General features: G+C 40.0%; 1 protein-coding gene across 1 annotated transcript in view; it reads right to left on the bottom strand.

Moving 5' to 3' along the window:
• The window catches only part of pfkfb1 (6-phosphofructo-2-kinase/fructose-2,6-biphosphatase 1), a 48,920-nt gene extending 39,788 nt beyond the window's left edge, over positions 1-9,132 (bottom strand). Inside the window, exon 1 of the mRNA XM_084333902.1 lies at positions 9,046-9,132. Coding sequence (XP_084190028.1) covers positions 9,046-9,097 — 52 coding nt within the window. The 5' untranslated portion in view covers positions 9,098-9,132. The remainder of the gene's footprint in view (positions 1-9,045) is intronic.
• Positions 9,133-18,785: the final 9,653 nt, after the last annotated feature.

Here is an 18,785-nt window from a genome sequence, read left to right as displayed (position 1 = left end):
TTTTTGTTAAAGGTGCTGTAAGTGGTATCTTTTTGTTAAAGGTGCTGTAAGTGGTATCTTTTTGTTAAAGGTGCTGTAAGTGGTATCTTTTGGTTAAAGGTGCTGTAAGTGGTATCTTTTTGTTAAAGGTGCTGTAAGTGGTATCTTTTTGTTAAAGGTGCTGTAAGTGGTATCTTTTTGTTAAAGGAGCTGTAAGTGGTATCTTTTTGTTAAAGGAGCTGTAAGTGGTATCTTTTTGTTAAAGGTGCTGTAAGTGGTATCTTTTTGTTAAAGGTGCTGTAAGTGGTATCTTTTTGTTAAATGAGCTGTAAGTGGTATCTTTTTGTTAAAGGTGCTGTAAGTGGTATCTTTTTGTTAAAGGAGCTGTAAGTGGTATCTTTTTGTTAAAGGTGCTGTACGTGGTATCTTTTTGTTAAAGGTGCTGTACGTGGTATCTTTAAAATAAATAAATATAGTTAACAAACAAATGTAATTGTAAATGTACACAAACTTACATGAATCAAAATAATCATATTTAATAATTGGTTGCAAAATCCTTTGCAGTCAGTGCTTGAAGTCTGTGACCTTTAAGTGGTAATTTGTCATTTGAAATTATTTAGTCTCTCAATACATTTGAATGGGACTTCATGTGATATTAGGTGGACAGTGGACTGGGCCCTGTTTCTTGTACCTGGATAACTGAGTTAGCCGGATAACTTTAGCTGGATAACTGGGTTAGCCGGACTTTCCGATTTCATGTACGTGGATTTTCCAAATCACCATGACAACATATCCAAAAGTTTGAGCCTGGTCGAAAGCAGAGTTCAAGTTCAAGTTAGCCTGAACTATCGCCACGCCCCCGCAAAGAAGTGACAGCCCGTTTCCTGAAACTATTCCCACAGTCTACGATCTGCATTATACCATTCTGAATTACGTTTTTGTGCTCCATTCTTCCAGAGGGGGCTTTTGAAATGTAAAATAGACCCAAAATGCTGATATTAAATTCACTTTGTCCTAAATAATGCACGTTATATATACCGTGGCGACGGTGGCGCTCGCTCGTGCGATGTACACATGATGTGGTTATTTTAATTGTAACTGGGATTAAGATGTCTGATGAGATGCGCTGTTTGACGGATTTGAGAAATTGAATGAGCCGTTGACGTCACATTAATGAATGAGGATAAAGAGATAAACTTCATTCAAAACAAAGGATATTCTAAACACGGGTCTCTCGTTCATTAATGTATAAACAATGAATTTATCCCATCTGGCCCAGTGGCCCAGCGGTAGTGCTCAAGGCTGCCAATCCAGCGACCGGGGTTCAAATCCCGGTGTTTCCAATATGATTTTTTTGAATATAATATTAATGATTATACGCCAAAGTAGCCTGGTTTTAAGTTAAAATATTATAAATCTACATGCATTGAGGATGTCATTCTTTATATAGCTCTCAACGTGCACCAAATTGAATTATTCCTATATTGCAAAAAGAAGGAAAAGACTAGGGTCTTGAACCCCGGTCGTCCGTGTGAAAGTCAAAAGAAGAACCCGTTACACCACAGAGAAGATAAGTAAAAGATTGACTATACATCAATCAATGGGTAAGAGAGCCGTATCGTAATTCTGTATAACAGTTAACTAATAATTTTCGCTAGCAAGATCTCATTTGATTATTCAATCCAGCAGGCAAGTTTAAAGAAATATAATCTGATTGATTGAGGTAATGAGGGACTTAGAATTAGCCTATAGATAACGCATTTAACTTGTCGGCGAGGCGATTGAGCCGTATTGCAATCTGTCAATAAAGTCTTAAATCAATTAATCAATCAATGCCGTTGAGAATCAGGATCTCTGCCATCGATACGTGCTGGCTTTTCACCTAAAACGGCCGCGCGCATTTAGCCTGACTCGCAAGTCTGGCTTGAGTTAACGAGACTGAATCCACCTTTGTGAAACAGGAAAATCCCGGCTTCGAACATCGGGTTAACTGAAGCTGGATAATGGACATCTTGATCGACTTAGTTGAACCACGTACATGAAACAGGGCCCAGGGGAGGACTATTACAAGGGCAGCAACGACACCTGGTTGTAAACACCCTCAAATTACAGCTGAAAGTGTATTTTAATCACATCCATTTTGAATCCAATGTCTCATCAGGTACTTAATTACTCTTATGGTACCACCCCCCCATAAAGTAAAGTGTTACTGTTAACTCAATCCCCGCCAACAACGATTATATACGTGTTTGGCCGACAACCGTTGAACGCCAACCACGTATATATACGTTATTTGATAGTTTTTCCTTTTTTTTCTCGATATTTGTATTTATTATTCATCCAGGGACCTTGGTGTTAGCATAGGGAATGAGTCTGAGGTCGCCAAAGTGCAATACCGGCCGCATCCAGCTAGACGGCGGTATCAAGCACCCTTTGTAAACTTGTATCTTGGCCTGTGGAATGGCCAAATGTCTCCGGTTTCACTTGTCCTTGTCCGCCGAGTGGAGCGGTTCTCCCGGTTCCATTGAAGCGTGTCAAATATCCCCGATCCATATGTTGTGGTGGGTTATGCCGTGGACCAAATGGACATTGGATGTACCAGATGGCGATCAAACAATTGGAATATTATTTTTGGAATACTCCCGATCACAGGTAAGGACTATCTGACGTCAATTTTTGCTTGATCCTGCAATGCTTTTATACCGATCGGGCTGATAAGCGTTTTTAGTGTTCAATACAAATGCCGTTACTGACAATCAAATTATCAGAAACAACCCCCCCCCCCCCCTTTCATGCATTCATGATGGAACATAATACCTATGATATAGATTTGATTTAGGAATAATAGCGTGTACAGGCAAGAAACGGCAACGTCTATAGTAGAATTGACGTATAAGGCTATAACTCAGCATTTCATGAATTACCCCAGACCGCTCTAAAACCATACTTATATTCACCACGGTATAACACGGGAACGTATGGATGGAAAAATGTATTCTTTTTCACATACATGTATTGAACGATAGATCTTCAACCTCCTGCCATCAGGCAGGCGATATAGGAGTCTGAAAGCCAGAACCACGAGACTGACAAACAGTTTCTACCCACAGGCCATCAGACTCTTGAATGCCTAGCCCCCCCGCGTGAACACTTTAGGCAACCAACATGCGCTTCCGCGTTTTTTCTGATTGGCCGAGCGCCTTCCGCGTTTCTCTGATTGGCCGAGCGCGGCTCCCCCTTAAACTCCAGGAGAGAGGAGAGAGGCTGAAAACCCGCAGTTCTTGCCCGACTGATGGGAGCCGTATCCCGGATCCGATTTTTCTGATGAATACCCCCAAAACATGGAGGTCCCGAACGCATGGAAGTATTGATTGCGCCGTAACGAATCATTAAAAAAATATACCGTTAACTGGAATATGTTGTGCCTTTACATATATGTTGGATTATGTAATTGGTTTGTCATGACAAACTAATAAAAAATCGCGATTTCCATTCATTGTAAACAATGATGAATGTAGTCACTGTGTGTTGTTGTAGCCACCGGGTAAATCGCGATTTTTTTATTAGTTTGTCATGACAAACCAATTACACAATCTATAGTATTGTATCCATAGCTATAATATAGAATATAGTTATAGCTCTACAAACAAGGTGACGCACTCCTATCTTTTAAAGCGTGGCATTGCTACAACGGGGGCCGACTAATTCCCGGCGGTCAATGAATTAATGATTAATTGGGATAGCGTATGAACACATGTTGTCTATTTTATGATTATTGTCTATTTTATACTCATTTTACGTCTGCACTTTGCTCTTTTTATTCTTCACTTTATGTCTCATTGCTTTAATTTAGTCAATTCTCTGCTCATTATATGCCTGTCTATAGTTATGCCAGTTTTATGCAAATTCTATTTGTACATTTTACGTCTATTTTATGTCAGTGAAGCACTCTCTGCAAATATTCTATGAAAGATGCTAAACAAATAAAATGTATTATTATATTATTATTATTATTATTATTATTATTATTATTATTATTATTATTATTATTATTATTATTATTATTATTATTATTATTATTATTATTATTATTATTATTATTATTATTATTATTATTATTTTAACACATTCTGCGCCACGCAGCATGCCCATCTATACCACTCTCTGCCAGTGCTGTAACCCTATGGAGTGGCTCACCTTCTTTGCAGGGCTATAACTTTTTAAATATTATAGCTATATCGACATTACTATGGCCCATTCAACATCGGGTATCTATCGTTCCGGATGTGGGAACGTTATATTTTTCCATTCATACATTGTCGTGTTAGTACCGTCGTGAATATAAGTATGTTTTTAGAGTGTATAGCAGTAATTCCTAGAATGTGCGTTATAGGCCCAGACGCGTATTATACATAATCGATTGGCGTTTCGTTCCTATACACGCTATATTAAAAAATTCAAACGCATATGATCGCTATACATTATGCTCCATCATGCGTGAAGGAAAGGGGGGGGGGGTCGTTTATGATTCCTTGATTGTCACTAACGGCTTTCTTTAGTACGACATCATACGTTGATCGGATAGATTGCAATGAAATAAATGGACAATCGAGCTGGAATTAACGTTAGATTCCTCTTACCTGTGGCCGATGCGTCTGGTGATTTTTTTTCCAATTATTTGATGTCGATCTGCTATATCCATTTTCCGCTTGTATGACGCAATAAACGCCGAAAGCATATTGATTCTTGCGTCTCGAAAGCGATCCCATGCACTCGAGTGTGTATCTTGATCCACGTTACAAGATAGCTCTGGCGGAGCTTTTTCCCCGATGCAAAGAGCGCCACATCCGGTTTAGAGTGGAGTGCAACTTGCCCGAAATCCACCAGGCGGCGGTATTGAGGCGTTGAAATATCAGACAGGGTCCAGCTGGCTCCCGGAGCCTTCCTGGATGAATTATGAATGCCAATAGCGAATAAAGGAAATAACGATCATAAAAATGAGTAAACTCGTTGTTGGCGTTATTCGATTGGCGGGCAATAAGGAGTAAACTTGGCGCAAGATGTGTTAAGACGAGCACTATTGTCAAAGTACTACAACCTCACCACTGGGGCAACACAGAGTATGGCTTCTCTTCTCCTGCCACAAGGGGGCAGCGCAGCTGTAAATGATTCCTCCTCTAAAGAGTTCACAGCTCTCCTCCTAAAGGTTAAGCACGGTTAAAGGTTAAGCCTGCTGCAGTGACTTGTTTTCATGTTTTGAGTTGAGTTGAAAGGTCACACGGTTCTTTGTGTTGTGAGGCATTTTCATGACCCCTTTGTTAAAATGAGTGGTCTACATGTTAAAATAAGTGGTCTACATGTTCAAATAAGTAGTCTACATGTTAGATTAAGTGGTCTACATGTTAAAATAAGTGGTCTACATGTTAAAATAAGTAGTCTACATGTTAGATTAAGTGGTCTACGTGTTAAAATAAGTTATATGTGTTAAATAAGTTGTCTACATGTTAAAACAAGTGGTCTACATGTTAAAATAATAGCTCTACATTCCGACAGCCATCACTGATAGACTAGAGTGTCTGGTCAGTAACATGGGTCTCCCGGTCCCTCCACTCTGCAGTAAACACAACATACACTTCCTGGTATCCTGTTCTCACTTTGTCCAATCAGGAAAATGTAGAGCTATTTTTAACACTTATTTGAACAAACTAAAAATACCACTTACAGCACCTTTAATTCCAGAGCGATTGACCATTTCGGAGAGATACAAGGTTTCAGCCCCAACACCAGCAATATTTTCATAGACAGCAGAAGGCGACGGCCCTGTTGGTGTAGATTCACAAGTTGCTGTATTTATAGCAGGACACGTTGAGCTTCTCTCTCTCTGCCCACTGACATTTGCATGGCAGGCTGCTCTGCTTCGAAAGCTTCGAAAGCACCGTAGACCACTTAATCTAACATGTAGAAGCCTTGTCTTATTTTCAAAGACACGTTTGGAAACTCTGCCAAGTTCTTTATTGATAATTTCTTTATTTTTCAAATAAAGACATTTCTACTTCTTTAGATATGACTCACTCGATTTCCCAGTGGTGAGTGACGTAAGAGGTGGTGGTGGGGGGGTTGTCACAACCTTTACAAAAGTAGTACGATGGTCATTTCAGTCTCATGGTCATTACAGTCTCATGGTCCTAATAGTCTCATGGTCCTAACAGTCTCATGTTCATTACAGTCTCATGTTCATTACAGTCTCATGTTCATTACAGTCTCATGGTCCTAACAGTCTCATGGTCCTAACAGTCTCATGGTCCTAACAGTCTCATCACCATAACAGTCTCATGGTCCTAACAGTCTCATGGTCCTAACAGTCTCATGGTCCTAACAGTCTCATGGTCCTAACAGTCTCATGGTCATTACAGTCTCATGGTCCTAACAGTCTCATGGTCCTAACAGTCTCATGGTCCTAACAGTCTCATGGTCATTACAGTCTCATGGTCCTAACAGTCTCATGGTCCTAACAGTCTCATGGTCCTAACAGTCTCATGGTCCTAACAGTCTCATCACCATAACAGTCTCATGGTCCTAACAGTCTCATGGTCCTTACAGTCTCATGGTCCTAACAGTCTCATGGTCCTAACAGTCTCATGGTCCTAACAGTCTCATCACCATTACAGTCTCATGGTCCTAACAGTCTCATCACCATTACAGTCTCATGGTCCTAACAGTCTCATGGTCCTAACAGTCTCATGCTCCTAACAGTCTCATGGTCATAACAGTCTCATGGTCCTAACAGTCTCATTGGTCCTAACAGTCTCATGGTCCTAACAGTCTCATGTTCATTACAGTCTCATGGTCCTAACAGTCTCATGCTCCTAACAGTCTCATGGTCCTAACAGTCTCATTCTCATAACAGTCTCATGGTCCTAACAGTCTCATGGTCCTAACAGTCTCATGTTCATTACAGTCTCATGGTCCTAACAGTCTCATGGTCCTAACAGTCTCATGGTCCTAACAGTCTCATGGTCCTAACAGTCTCATCACCATAACAGTCTCATGGTCCTAACAGTCTCATCACCATAACAGTCTCATGGTCCTAACAGTCTCATCACCATAACAGTCTCATGGTCCTAACAGTCTCATCACCATAACAGTCTCATGGTCCTAACAGTCTCATCACCATAACAGTCTCATGGTCCTAACAGTCTCATGGTCCTAACAGTCTCATGGTCCTAACAGTCTCATCACCATAACAGTCTCATGGTCCTAACAGTCTCATGGTCCTAACAGTCTCATGGTCCTAACAGTCTCATGGTCCTAACAGTCTCATGGTCCTAACAGTCTCATGGTCCTAACAGTCTCATGGTCCTAACAGTCTCAAGCTCCTAACAGTCTCATGGTCCTAACAGTCTAATGGTCCTAACAGTCTCATTCTCCTAACAGTCTCATGGTCCTAACAGTCTCATGGTCCTAACAGTCTCATGGTCCTAACAGTCTCATGGTCCTAACAGTCTAATGGTCCTAACAGTCTAATGGTCCTAAACAGTCTCATGGTCCTAACAGTCTCATGGTCCTAACCGTCTCATGGTCCTAACAGTCTCATCACCATAACAGTCTCATGGTCCTAACAGTCTCATGGTCCTAACAGTCTCATGGTCCTAACAGTCTCATGGTCCTAACAGTCTCATGGTCCTAACAGTCTCATGCTCCTAACAGTCTCATGGTCCTAACAGTCTCATGGTCCTAACCGTCTCATGGTCCTAACAGTCTCATCACCATAACAGTCTCATGCTCCTAACAGTCTCATGGTCCTAACAGTCTCATGGTCCTAACAGTCTCATGGTCCTAACAGTCTCATGGTCCTAACAGTCTCATGGTCCTAAACAGTCTCATGGTCCTAACAGTATCATGGCCCCGGCCCTGATTCCAGAGGTGGATCATTCATGACATGAATGCTACAACGCTAGTGGACATAGCGTCAAAGTGCCAGATCTCATAGCTAATACCAGTTACTCAAGTAACCATGCCACAGCGGCCGGTACACACATCGTAGGCCTACATGTCCTGCGTTGGTAGCCCACGTTAAAAGGTTACATGGGGAACCTGATATGTTTATTCCAAGAGGCCCAGTAATGACAAGTGCTGTTTTGGGGGCTCGGCACTACTGTTGAGTGAGGGTACATGCTATTCTGTTGAGGGTGCGCCCTGGCCGGAATGCAGCTTGCCCTCCGATACAAGAGCTTGTTGGTACTAGAGAGGGATACTGCCTCCCTCCCTCCCTCCCTCCCTCCCTCCCTCCCTCTCTTAGACTCACAAACACCCTCGCACACCCTCAATGAACGTACTGTGTATACGGCACGCCAAGCCCTCCACTAGAGGGCAGTATAACTCGTACGTGAGATTGTACACCGGAAAGGGTTAATAATAAGCATCGCTAACGAAACCGATTGGCCGTTGCCCCCCGGAAATCAAAACATTTGGAAGTCCTTTTCGCAAGTTGCTTTATCGTCGAGCGAGACTCCGTGGAGAGAGAGATCGGGCTCCAGTGATCGGGCTCCAGGCTGATGTTCCTACGACGCGGCAAACGCTGGAGAATCTGCTCTGGGTAATCACTCCTATATCTAAGGTCCACATGCAGCAGCGTAAGACTGTGTGTCGCTACTAGCCTCCACAGAAGTGGAAACTGTGGTAACGCGACTCGTTTGTAAACAGTGGCGTCGAAGTGCACGACTAAAACCAATATTAGCGGCGAGGAGGGGAACAGGAAACTGCGGGGATAAACAAACAAGAGAGTCTCACGACTTCTGACATGTCTCTCTCGTCTAGATCCTGCTGCTGGACTCAGCCCGAAAAGAGTGAGCTGTGGGCTGCTGCAAACAGCACAGTACTGCTGCTCCTAAAAACAGCACATGGAGTCTATATATATACTCTCACACATCTGACACTAAGCCCTTTGGCAACATGTGCCAGTGTGGAGTCCAGTGCCGCGCGGAACATGCTCTTCTCAACACAAAACACAGTTCCTCAGAACTTAAGATCTCCTCCTCGGTTAGAGAGACCGGCGAGTGACCTCACCTGCGCTGTCACACCTCAGCCTCCTCACGCTCTCCAGCAGGGGAAGCTCCATTGCCTCCAGCGAGAGCCGCGTCGGAAGCCGATCGATTGTCCACCGGAAACCCTGACTGACTGAGCTCCCCACGTTCCAAGGCTCCTGCTGCGGTCTTGATGCTCCTATTAAAGTGGCTAAGTCCCCACTGCCAAAGTATTCTCAACCCCCACCGACCCCGCACCCTCTTCCCCACCCCCCTGTCCCCACCCCCCGCTCTCTTCACGACACATGGATATATGATAGCAGCAGGCTTAACTTGTCCTTTAATGTTTGCCAGGGGGTTGGGTTGACAAACTGCACACAGGGGTGTAGCGACGGGAGAGGCAGAGGAACCAGAGGGCTGAGCTCATAACAAGAGCAAGGGTCACTGAGGTGGTGGTGGAGGAGGGGGGGGGGGGGGGGGGGCGGGGGAAGGTAACCTTTATGTTGACACACCACTCACTACTTATCATCATGCACACGTGTAAAGGTGCAAGAACAGCAATTATGCTCTGACTGTGCTGTTACAGTAAGTGTCTCTCTGTTTAAAGGAACACGCCAACATGTTGGGAAATTAGCTTACCGTCTTCTCCAGAGAGAGACAAGAAGATAGATACCAGTTCCCTCTCTGTGTGTTCAGTAGAAAGCTATCTGGCTGCACGTTAGCCTAGCTTAGCATATTGAACGGAAGCGGACAGTGCCAGTTATATTATAATATATAATAGAGAGCATCCTGACTGGTAACATCACCTCCTGGTTTGGGAATAGCACCGCACACGACCGCAGCAGACTACAGAGAGTGGCCCGTTCAGCCGAGCGCACAATGGACCTGTCTCAAAACCCTGCCCTCTTTTCTTGATCCTCCAATCACAGCTGTCGCTTACCTCTGACTTCCTCGTCCAGGACATTTATAACAAGCGTTGCAGGGCCAAGGCTAAGAGAATAACCAAAGACTCTAGTCACCCAAACAACTGCCTCTTTGAACTGCTGTGGTCAGGCAAGCAAGTAAGAACAAATTCTTATTCTATTTATTGTCAAAAGTATGCATAATGTTGTGTTATTTCCAAGAGATATGTAATGTTAAACCTGAAATTATAATCCCCACATATATCGGTATCTGTTACGAAGGTAAGAGATATTTGAGTTCCAGTAGTGGTGGCAAGTAATGAGACGGAGAGGTGGTATAGCTCTTTGAACAATTGAATCCTCTTTAATAGTAGAATTCAGAGCAGGGAGGAAAACAGGCAGACGTAGGACGTCAACTGAGAGAAACACAAAACAATATAAACTAAGTAATAGGAAACAAGGCAAAGTACCGCTGCACTAGTCCTGGTACCGTCGAGAACTGGGTCTGAGAACGGTGAAGAGCCGACGAGGAACAGAAGAAAACAAGAGTTACTTAAGGTCAGCATTCCAGACATTCCACACGTTCCACAGAGTGACAGCCAATCACAGGTGACATACAATAATGCAATTACAGAAGGGAAAGTGACAGGTGACAGAGAATGATAGCCGGGCTCTCTCAGGTCTAACAAGACCAGAGAACCCAGAACGTTACAGGTATCGGTTGATATCGGTATCGGAAAATCTAATCTAAATAAATATATGTTTTGCTACTCTATAGCCAGTCCATGAACACTGTCTGGTAGGACATTCTGAGACATTTGGGACATTTGGGACATTCCACGTGCAACTCATCTGGTGACACTAGCAGCACCACAGTGGCCTTACGGCATCATTGATAGACCACCTTAACCCTTTCACTGCCACAAGACAGAAGGTTAACCCTTTACTATCACACTACCGACGGTTGTGTGATAGTAAAGGGTTAACCGGCTGTTGTGTGGCAGTGAAAGGGTTAACATTCTGTGAATTGTCGCAGTGAAAAGGGTTAACCGTTTGGTGGCGTGGCAGTGAAAGGGTAATTATGGGCAATTATGTTGTTATGACTCCTGCTACGGCACCTGTTGAAGTCAAGTCAAGTGTCCCTCCCTTCCTCCCCTGTGTCATAGCGGGACAGGTACGATAGGTAGTAATAATAATAGAACATAGAACAAAGTGCAAGTAATAATGATAATAGTGATAACAGTAGTAGTAGTAGTGAAGTGAGTGACATGGATCCAATCAGATTGTAGTAATAGTGATGATTGTCTTAACAGTGTTTATTATTAAGAGTCAGATAGTCCCAAGTAACAGTGTTTATTATTATTAAGAGTCAGACAGTCCTAACAGTGTTTATTATTAAGAGTCAGACAGTCCTATAACAGTGTTTATTATTAAGAGTCAGACAGTCCTATAACAGTGTTTATTATTAAGAGTCAGACAGTCCTAACAGTGTTTATTATTAAGAGTCAGACAGTCCTAACAGTGTTTATTATTAAGAGTCAGACAGTCCTATAACAGTGTTTATTATTAAGAGTCAGATAGTCCTAACAGTGTTTATTATTAAGAGTCAGACAGTCCTAACAGTGTTTATTATTAAAAGTCAGACAGTCCTATAACAGTGTTTATTATTAAGAGTCAGATAGTCCTATAACAGTGTTTATTATTAAGAGTCAGATAGTCCTAACAGTGTTTATTATTAAGAGTCAGATAGTCCTAACAGTGTTTATTATTAAGAGTCAGATAGTCCTAACAGTGTTTATTATTAAGAGTCAGATAGTCCTAACAGTGTTTATTATTAACAGTCAGACAGTCCTAACAGTGTTTATTATTAAGAGTCAGACAGTCCTAACAGTGTTTATTATTAAGAGTCAGACAGTCCTAACAGTGTTTATTATTAAGAGTCAGATAGTCCTAACAGTGTTTATTATTAAGAGTCAGACAGTCCTAACAGTTTATTATTAAGAGTCAGATAGTCCTAACAGTTTATTATTAAGAGTCAGATAGTCCAGTGTTTATTATTAAGAGTCAGATAGTCCTATAACAGTGTTTATTATTAAGAGTCAGATAGTCCTAACAGTGTTTATTATTAAGAGTCAGATAGTCCTATAACAGTGTTTATTATTAAGAGTCAGATAGTCCAGTGTTTATTATTAAGAGTCAGATAGTCCTATAACAGTGTTTATTATTAAGAGTCACACTCCTCACAGTGTTTATTATTAAGAGTCAGACAGTCCTATAACAGTGTTTATTATTAAGAGTCACACTCCTCACAGTGTTTATTATTAAGAGTCAGATAGTCCTAACAGTGTTTATTATTACGAGTCAGATAGTCCTATAACAGTGTTTATTATTAAGAGTCAGATAGTCCTAACAGTGTTTATTATTAAGAGTCAGATAGTCCTATAACAGTGTTTATTATTAAGAGTCAGATAGTCCAGTGTTTATTATTAAGAGTCAGATAGTCCTATAACAGTGTTTATTATTAAGAGTCAGATAGTCCAGTGTTTATTATTAAGAGTCAGATAGTCCTATAACAGTGTTTATTATTAAGAGTCACACTCCTAACAGTGTTTATTATTAAGAGTCAGATAGTCCTAACAGTGTTTATTATTAAGAGTCAGACAGTCCTCACAGTGTTTATTATTAAGAGTCAGATAGTCCTATAACAGTGTTTATTATTAAGAGTCAGATAGTCCTAACAGTGTTTATTATTAAGAGTCAGACAGTCCTAACAGTGTTTATTATTAAGAGTCACACTCCTCACAGTGTTTATTATTAAGAGTCAGATAGTCCTAACAGTGTTTATTATTACGAGTCAGATAGTCCTATAACAGTGTTTATTATTAAGAGTCAGATAGTCCTAACAGTGTTTATTATTAAGAGTCAGATAGTCCTATAACAGTGTTTATTATTAAGAGTCAGATAGTCCAGTGTTTATTATTAAGAGTCAGATAGTCCTATAACAGTGTTTATTATTAAGAGTCAGATAGTCCAGTGTTTATTATTAAGAGTCAGATAGTCCTATAACAGTGTTTATTATTAAGAGTCACACTCCTAACAGTGTTTATTATTAAGAGTCAGACAGTCCTAACAGTGTTTATTATTAAGAGTCAGACAGTCCTCACAGTGTTTATTATTAAGAGTCAGACAGTCCTGACAGTGTTTATTATTACGAGTCAGATAGTCCTAACAGTGTTTATTATTAAGAGTCAGACAGTCCTAACAGTGTTTATTATTAAGAGTCAGACAGTCCTAACAGTGTTTATTATTAAGAGTCAGATAGTCCTATAACAGTGTTTATTATTAAGAGTCAGATAGTCCTAACAGTGTTTATTATTAAGAGTCAGATAGTCCTAACAGTGTTTATTATTAAGAGTCAGATAGTCCTGACAGTGTTTATTATTAAGAGTCAGACAGTCCTAACAGTGTTTATTATTAAGAGTCAGATAGTCCTAACAGTGTTTATTATTAAGAGTCAGACAGTCCTAACAGTGTTTATTATTAAGAGTCAGATAGTCCTAACAGTGTTTATTATTAAGAGTCAGACAGTCCAGTGTTTATTATTAAGAGTCAGACAGTCCTAACAGTGTTTATTATTAAGAGTCAGATAGTCCTAACAGTGTTTATTATTAAGAGTCAGATAGTCCTAACAGTGTTTATTATTAAGAGTCAGATAGTCCTAACAGTGTTTATTATTAAGAGTCAGATAGTCCTAACAGTGTTTATTATTAAGAGTCAGACAGTCCTAACAATTTATTATTAAGAGTCAGATAGTCCTAACAGTGTTTATTATTAAGAGTCAGATAGTCCTCACTTATTATTAAGAGTCAGATAGTCCAGTGTTTATTATTAAGAGTCAGACAGTCCTAACAGTGTTTATTATTAAGAGTCAGATAGTCCTATAACAGTGTTTATTATTAAGAGTCAGATAGTCCTAACAGTGTTTATTATTAAGAGTCAGACAGTCCTCACTTATTATTAAGAGTCAGATAGTCCAGTGTTTATTATTAAGAGTCAGACAGTCCTAACAGTGTTTATTATTAAGAGTCAGATAGTCCTATAACAGTGTTTATTATTAAGAGTCAGATAGTCCTAACAGTGTTTATTATTAAGAGTGACACCGTCCTGACAGTGTTTATTATTAAGAGTCAGATAGTACTAACAGTGTTTATTATTAAGAGTCAGACAGTCCTCACTTATTATTAAGAGTCAGATAGTCCAGTGTTTATTATTAAGAGTCAGACAGTCCTAACAGTGTTTATTATTAAGAGTCAGATAGTCCTATAACAGTGTTTATTATTAAGAGTCAGATAGTCCTAACAGTGTTTATTATTAAGAGTCAGATAGTCCAGTGTTTATTATTAAGAGTCAGATAGTCCTAACAGTGTTTATTATTAAGGGTGACACCGTCCTGACAGTGTTGTTTATTAAGAGTGACACCGTCCTGACAGTGTTGTTTATTAAGAGTGACACCATCCTGACAGTGTTGTTTATTAAGAGTGACACCGTCCTGACAGTGTTGTTTATTAAGAGTGACACCGTCCTGACAGTTCTCAGGTTCACCAGGATCCCCGAAGCGGCAGGGAGAGCACATACAGTAACGTCTTTGGGACAGAAGTGATATTTCTGCTGTGGGCCAGAGGAGCAGGTAACACAACTTGGAGACATTCCTTCTGTGAGGCCCTATGCAGGAAGAAGGTCCCGTTAAATCCATAATGTCCATAATGTCCATAATGTCCATAATGTCCATAATGTCCCCTTTGCTCTGCTGTCCAGTAGTTGTGTAGAGAGAGCTGTGAACTGGCAGCCCCGATCTCGCCTAAAATATGTAAATAAAGTACTTATCGACCACAGGAAAAAGTTATGTTATAGTCGTAATGTAATCTATTGACGTATTTATGAAAATGTACAATGTTTACGTATTACAAATAAGTAATATATTGACTTATTTATGTACTTATATACATATATTACATATTAAATGTAACATCTTAATTATTAGTTTCATTATGCGTTGTGTGTTCAGTACTGACTTTTAATCGTTTTGTTTTGCAATAATAATTGTTTTTGTATGTTTTTTTTGTGTGGACCCCAGGATGACTATAGCTGCTATGGCACCAGCTAATGGGGATCCGTAATAAAATCAAATAAAATCAAATAAAATCAAATATGTTTTTATTTTTACCTTATTTTTTAGCACTCGCTTGTATTTAAATTGTAAAGTATTGTGTGATTTTGTGTGAAGGGCGGACTAGCAAAGTAAGATTTTCATTGTCTGTTTAACTGTGCACATGACAATAAACAATCTTGAATCTTGAATCTTGAATGTGCAATCATGTGAATAATCAATGATTATATATGACTATTTACTATTGCACTTCACTGTTACATTTGCACTCTGGTTGGATGCCAAACCTATTTTCGTTGTACTGTACTTGTGCTGTATGATGACAATACATTTGATTTGTACATAAACAAACACTCGGTGCACAAACATCACCACCATTGTGAGCCACTGCTCTGCTAACGTGGAATATCTCATCATTAAATGCAGACCATTCAATCAGCCCGGGGTATTTACAGCTACTGTACCATTATGCAATGAAGGGACTTTATGGTGCCATCAGCAAACAACAGAACTCACACCCACATCCTGCCTTACTGGGTGCAGGAGATGTTAATCAAACACACAGACTGGAGCATGTTTGCCACTCAGGCCGCCCTGGAGTTTGATTGATTGAATTGATTGAAAACTTTATTAACAGATTGCAGAATGGGTACAGTACAGTACAGCTCAATACATACAATTGTTAAGGGGATGCAGACCAGAGAAAGACTTTCGTCTTGTTTACATCAGGGTCCCCCATTTTCAATTCATCATAACATATATGACATACACGACATCCCAGTCCCACACTGACATTGACTCCTACTACACACCTCCTTTGTTGTTGATTACATCAACTCCAACATTGACAGTGTCACCTCACCACCCTCAAAACAGGTCACTACATTCCCCAATCAGAAGCCGTGGATGAACAGAGAGGTCCGCACACTACTAAAGGCACGTGACACTGCTTGTAGATCTGGTGACACGCAGGCTTACTACTGTTCAACCAGATTAGATTCACATTAGAATCTAATCTAATCTAATGTAATCAACATGGGCCTCTGACGACATTCTGATTGGATCAACGGGGTCCAAAGCACCAGCCTTTCATGTCTCAGCAGCATCTCTATACACCGGACACTCATTGAGATGCAAGGTTCTATGAATATGCTAATTGGCAATAAGCACATGTTGATATTTACCAGGAATTCCAAGTCAGCAGTTTATATGCTTTCAAGACATGTCAGAGCCTTACTCAGCTTTCTGTGCAGCCGGAGAGGAAGGTTTGACCTCTCTCCAGGGGAAGAATGTGAAAGGGTGCTCTGGTGACAATTTCTGCACAAATAACAGTATGTATAGTCAAAGTCACAAATAATAATCTGTATAGTCAAAGTCACAAATAATAATCTGTATAGTCAAAGTCACAAATAATAATCTGTATAGTCAAAGTCACAAATAATAATCTGTATAGTCAAAGTCACACATAATAATCTGTATAGTCAAAGTCACACATAATAATCTGTATAGTCAAAGTCACAAATAACAATCTGTATAGTCAAAGTCACAAATAACAATCTGTATAGTCAAAGTCACAAATAACAATCTGTATAGTCAAAGTCACAAATAACAATCTGTATAGTCAAAGTCACAAATAACAATCTGTATAGTCAAAGTCACAAATAGCAATCTGTAGTCAAAGTCACAAATAACAATCTGTAGAGTCAAAGTCACAAATAACAATCTGTATAGTCAAAGTCACAAATAACAATCTGTATAGTCAAAGTCACAAATAACAATCTGTATAGTCAAAGTCACAAATAACAATCTGTATAGTCAAAGTCACAAATAACAATCTGTATAGTCAAAGTCACACATAATAATCTGTATAGTCAAAGTCACACATAATAATCTGTATAGTCAAAGTCACAAATAACATACAGTATGGGTAACAAAGCCTGCCCTAGGGTATAGTTCAAGTTCAAGTTTGTTTTTATTTGTCACATATAAAGTACATGTACTGTACATTACAGTGAAATGCTTGGTTCTGTATGAGCCTCCTGAGATTGTGCTTCATACAGTAAAAAACTTAAAAAATTAAAAATAAAGTCCAAACACAATATACAAACTAAAATACAACCTAAAGTACAAAATTAAGTACAAAATGCAAACAATGAGGAACAAAATGCAAATGTAAAAAAAAAATGCAGAATGCAAAAATAGGCACAAACGCGTTCACTAAACAACATCATCTACTGAGAAGTGCAGAAAAGGCCACCAGGATGACGTGGGGCCTGCGACCGCCGTGCACCTCAGGCCGGCAGATCTAATCTGTTTCACGTCAGCAAGCATCAAGTGTGAAGCGCAACCAGATGAAAAGATACCAAGATGTGGCTAAACGGAGAGGAGCAGCTCGTACCCCTGTTTGTTTCCTGTTTGATGTGAGCTAACACTGCAACCGCAGGTAAACGTGGGTCCATTTAGGATGTTTATGTTGTCAAGCTAACCCTAACTAACCATACTGTCATGCACTTGTCCTAATAAATAGGGATGTCCGATATTATCGGCCGACCGATATTATCGGCCGATATCGGCAGTAAAATGTGATATCGGAAAATATCGGTATCGGTAAAAAGAAATTTCTCTTTTTTTTTGTTTTTTTTTGTTTTTTTTAATTTATTTAACCTTTATTTACCCAGGCAAGCAAGTAAGAACCAATTATTTATTGTCAAAAGTATGCATGTTGGTTTAATTCAACAACAAGAGATATGTAATGTTAATTTTTACTTTTTTAATGATCATATTTTGCACAGATAATGCTTACATTTAGAAAGCCTTTTGAATGCATCCAGTGAAATTATTAGTTACCTGAAATTATTCCGTTTTTTTGGGGGGAAACCCTGCATATATCGGTATCGGTTGATATCGGTATCGTATCGGTATCGGAAATTAAGAGTTGGACAATATCGGAATATCGGTATCGGTAAAAAAGCCAATATCGAGCATCCCTACTAATAAACTAACCTACACTGTAGCACTCAACACTTTGATGAACATTGTTACTCAGCTGATAGAGTTGTGCCCTTCCTGCTGTCTCGTTGTAAGTCGCTTTGGATAAAAGCGTTCAGCTAAATGACTAAATGTAAATGTAAATGTAAGTTGAAACGGTCTACGTCTGAGGTAGAGGTGGAACATCCTAGCTGGATGTATTCTGAAGTCAAACACATCAGAAGATGGACATGAGAAGAGGCAGGGGCAGGAAGCAAGTTGAAAACAATAAGTTCAATTATGTTTAGTCTGAATAATTAAGACAATCCGGGCCAAGGCTAAGAGAATAGTCAAAGATATAGTCCAGCCACCCAAACAACTGCCTCTTTGCACTGCTGCGGTCAGGCAAGCGCTACCGGAGTCTCATGGCCGGTACAGAGAGACTCAGAAGGAGCTTCTATCCCCAGGCAAGCGCTACCGGAGTCTCATGGCCGGTACAGAGAGACTCAGAAGGAGCTTCTACCCCCCCTCCCAGGGCCCCTGCTGGAGTTCAAAACTTTTAATCCCTATCTGATTGGATCAGATTTGGATTTTGGGTAGTTCAAAACCAAAAAAAACAGGATTAGGTTCACTTTGATATCCGATCAGATCAGACAATCAAATCCAAGCTTTAATCTGGATCAAATCTTCAAAACGGGTAGTTCGAACCGACAACACAGGATTGGGATCAGTTTGATCCCAAAAAAG

This window comes from Notolepis coatsorum (assembly GCF_963971535.1).
Source record: "Notolepis coatsorum genome assembly, chromosome: 17".
Classification (NCBI taxonomy): domain Eukaryota; kingdom Metazoa; phylum Chordata; class Actinopteri; order Aulopiformes; family Paralepididae; genus Notolepis; species Notolepis coatsorum.
This window is presented reverse-complemented; position numbering and strand designations above follow the sequence as displayed.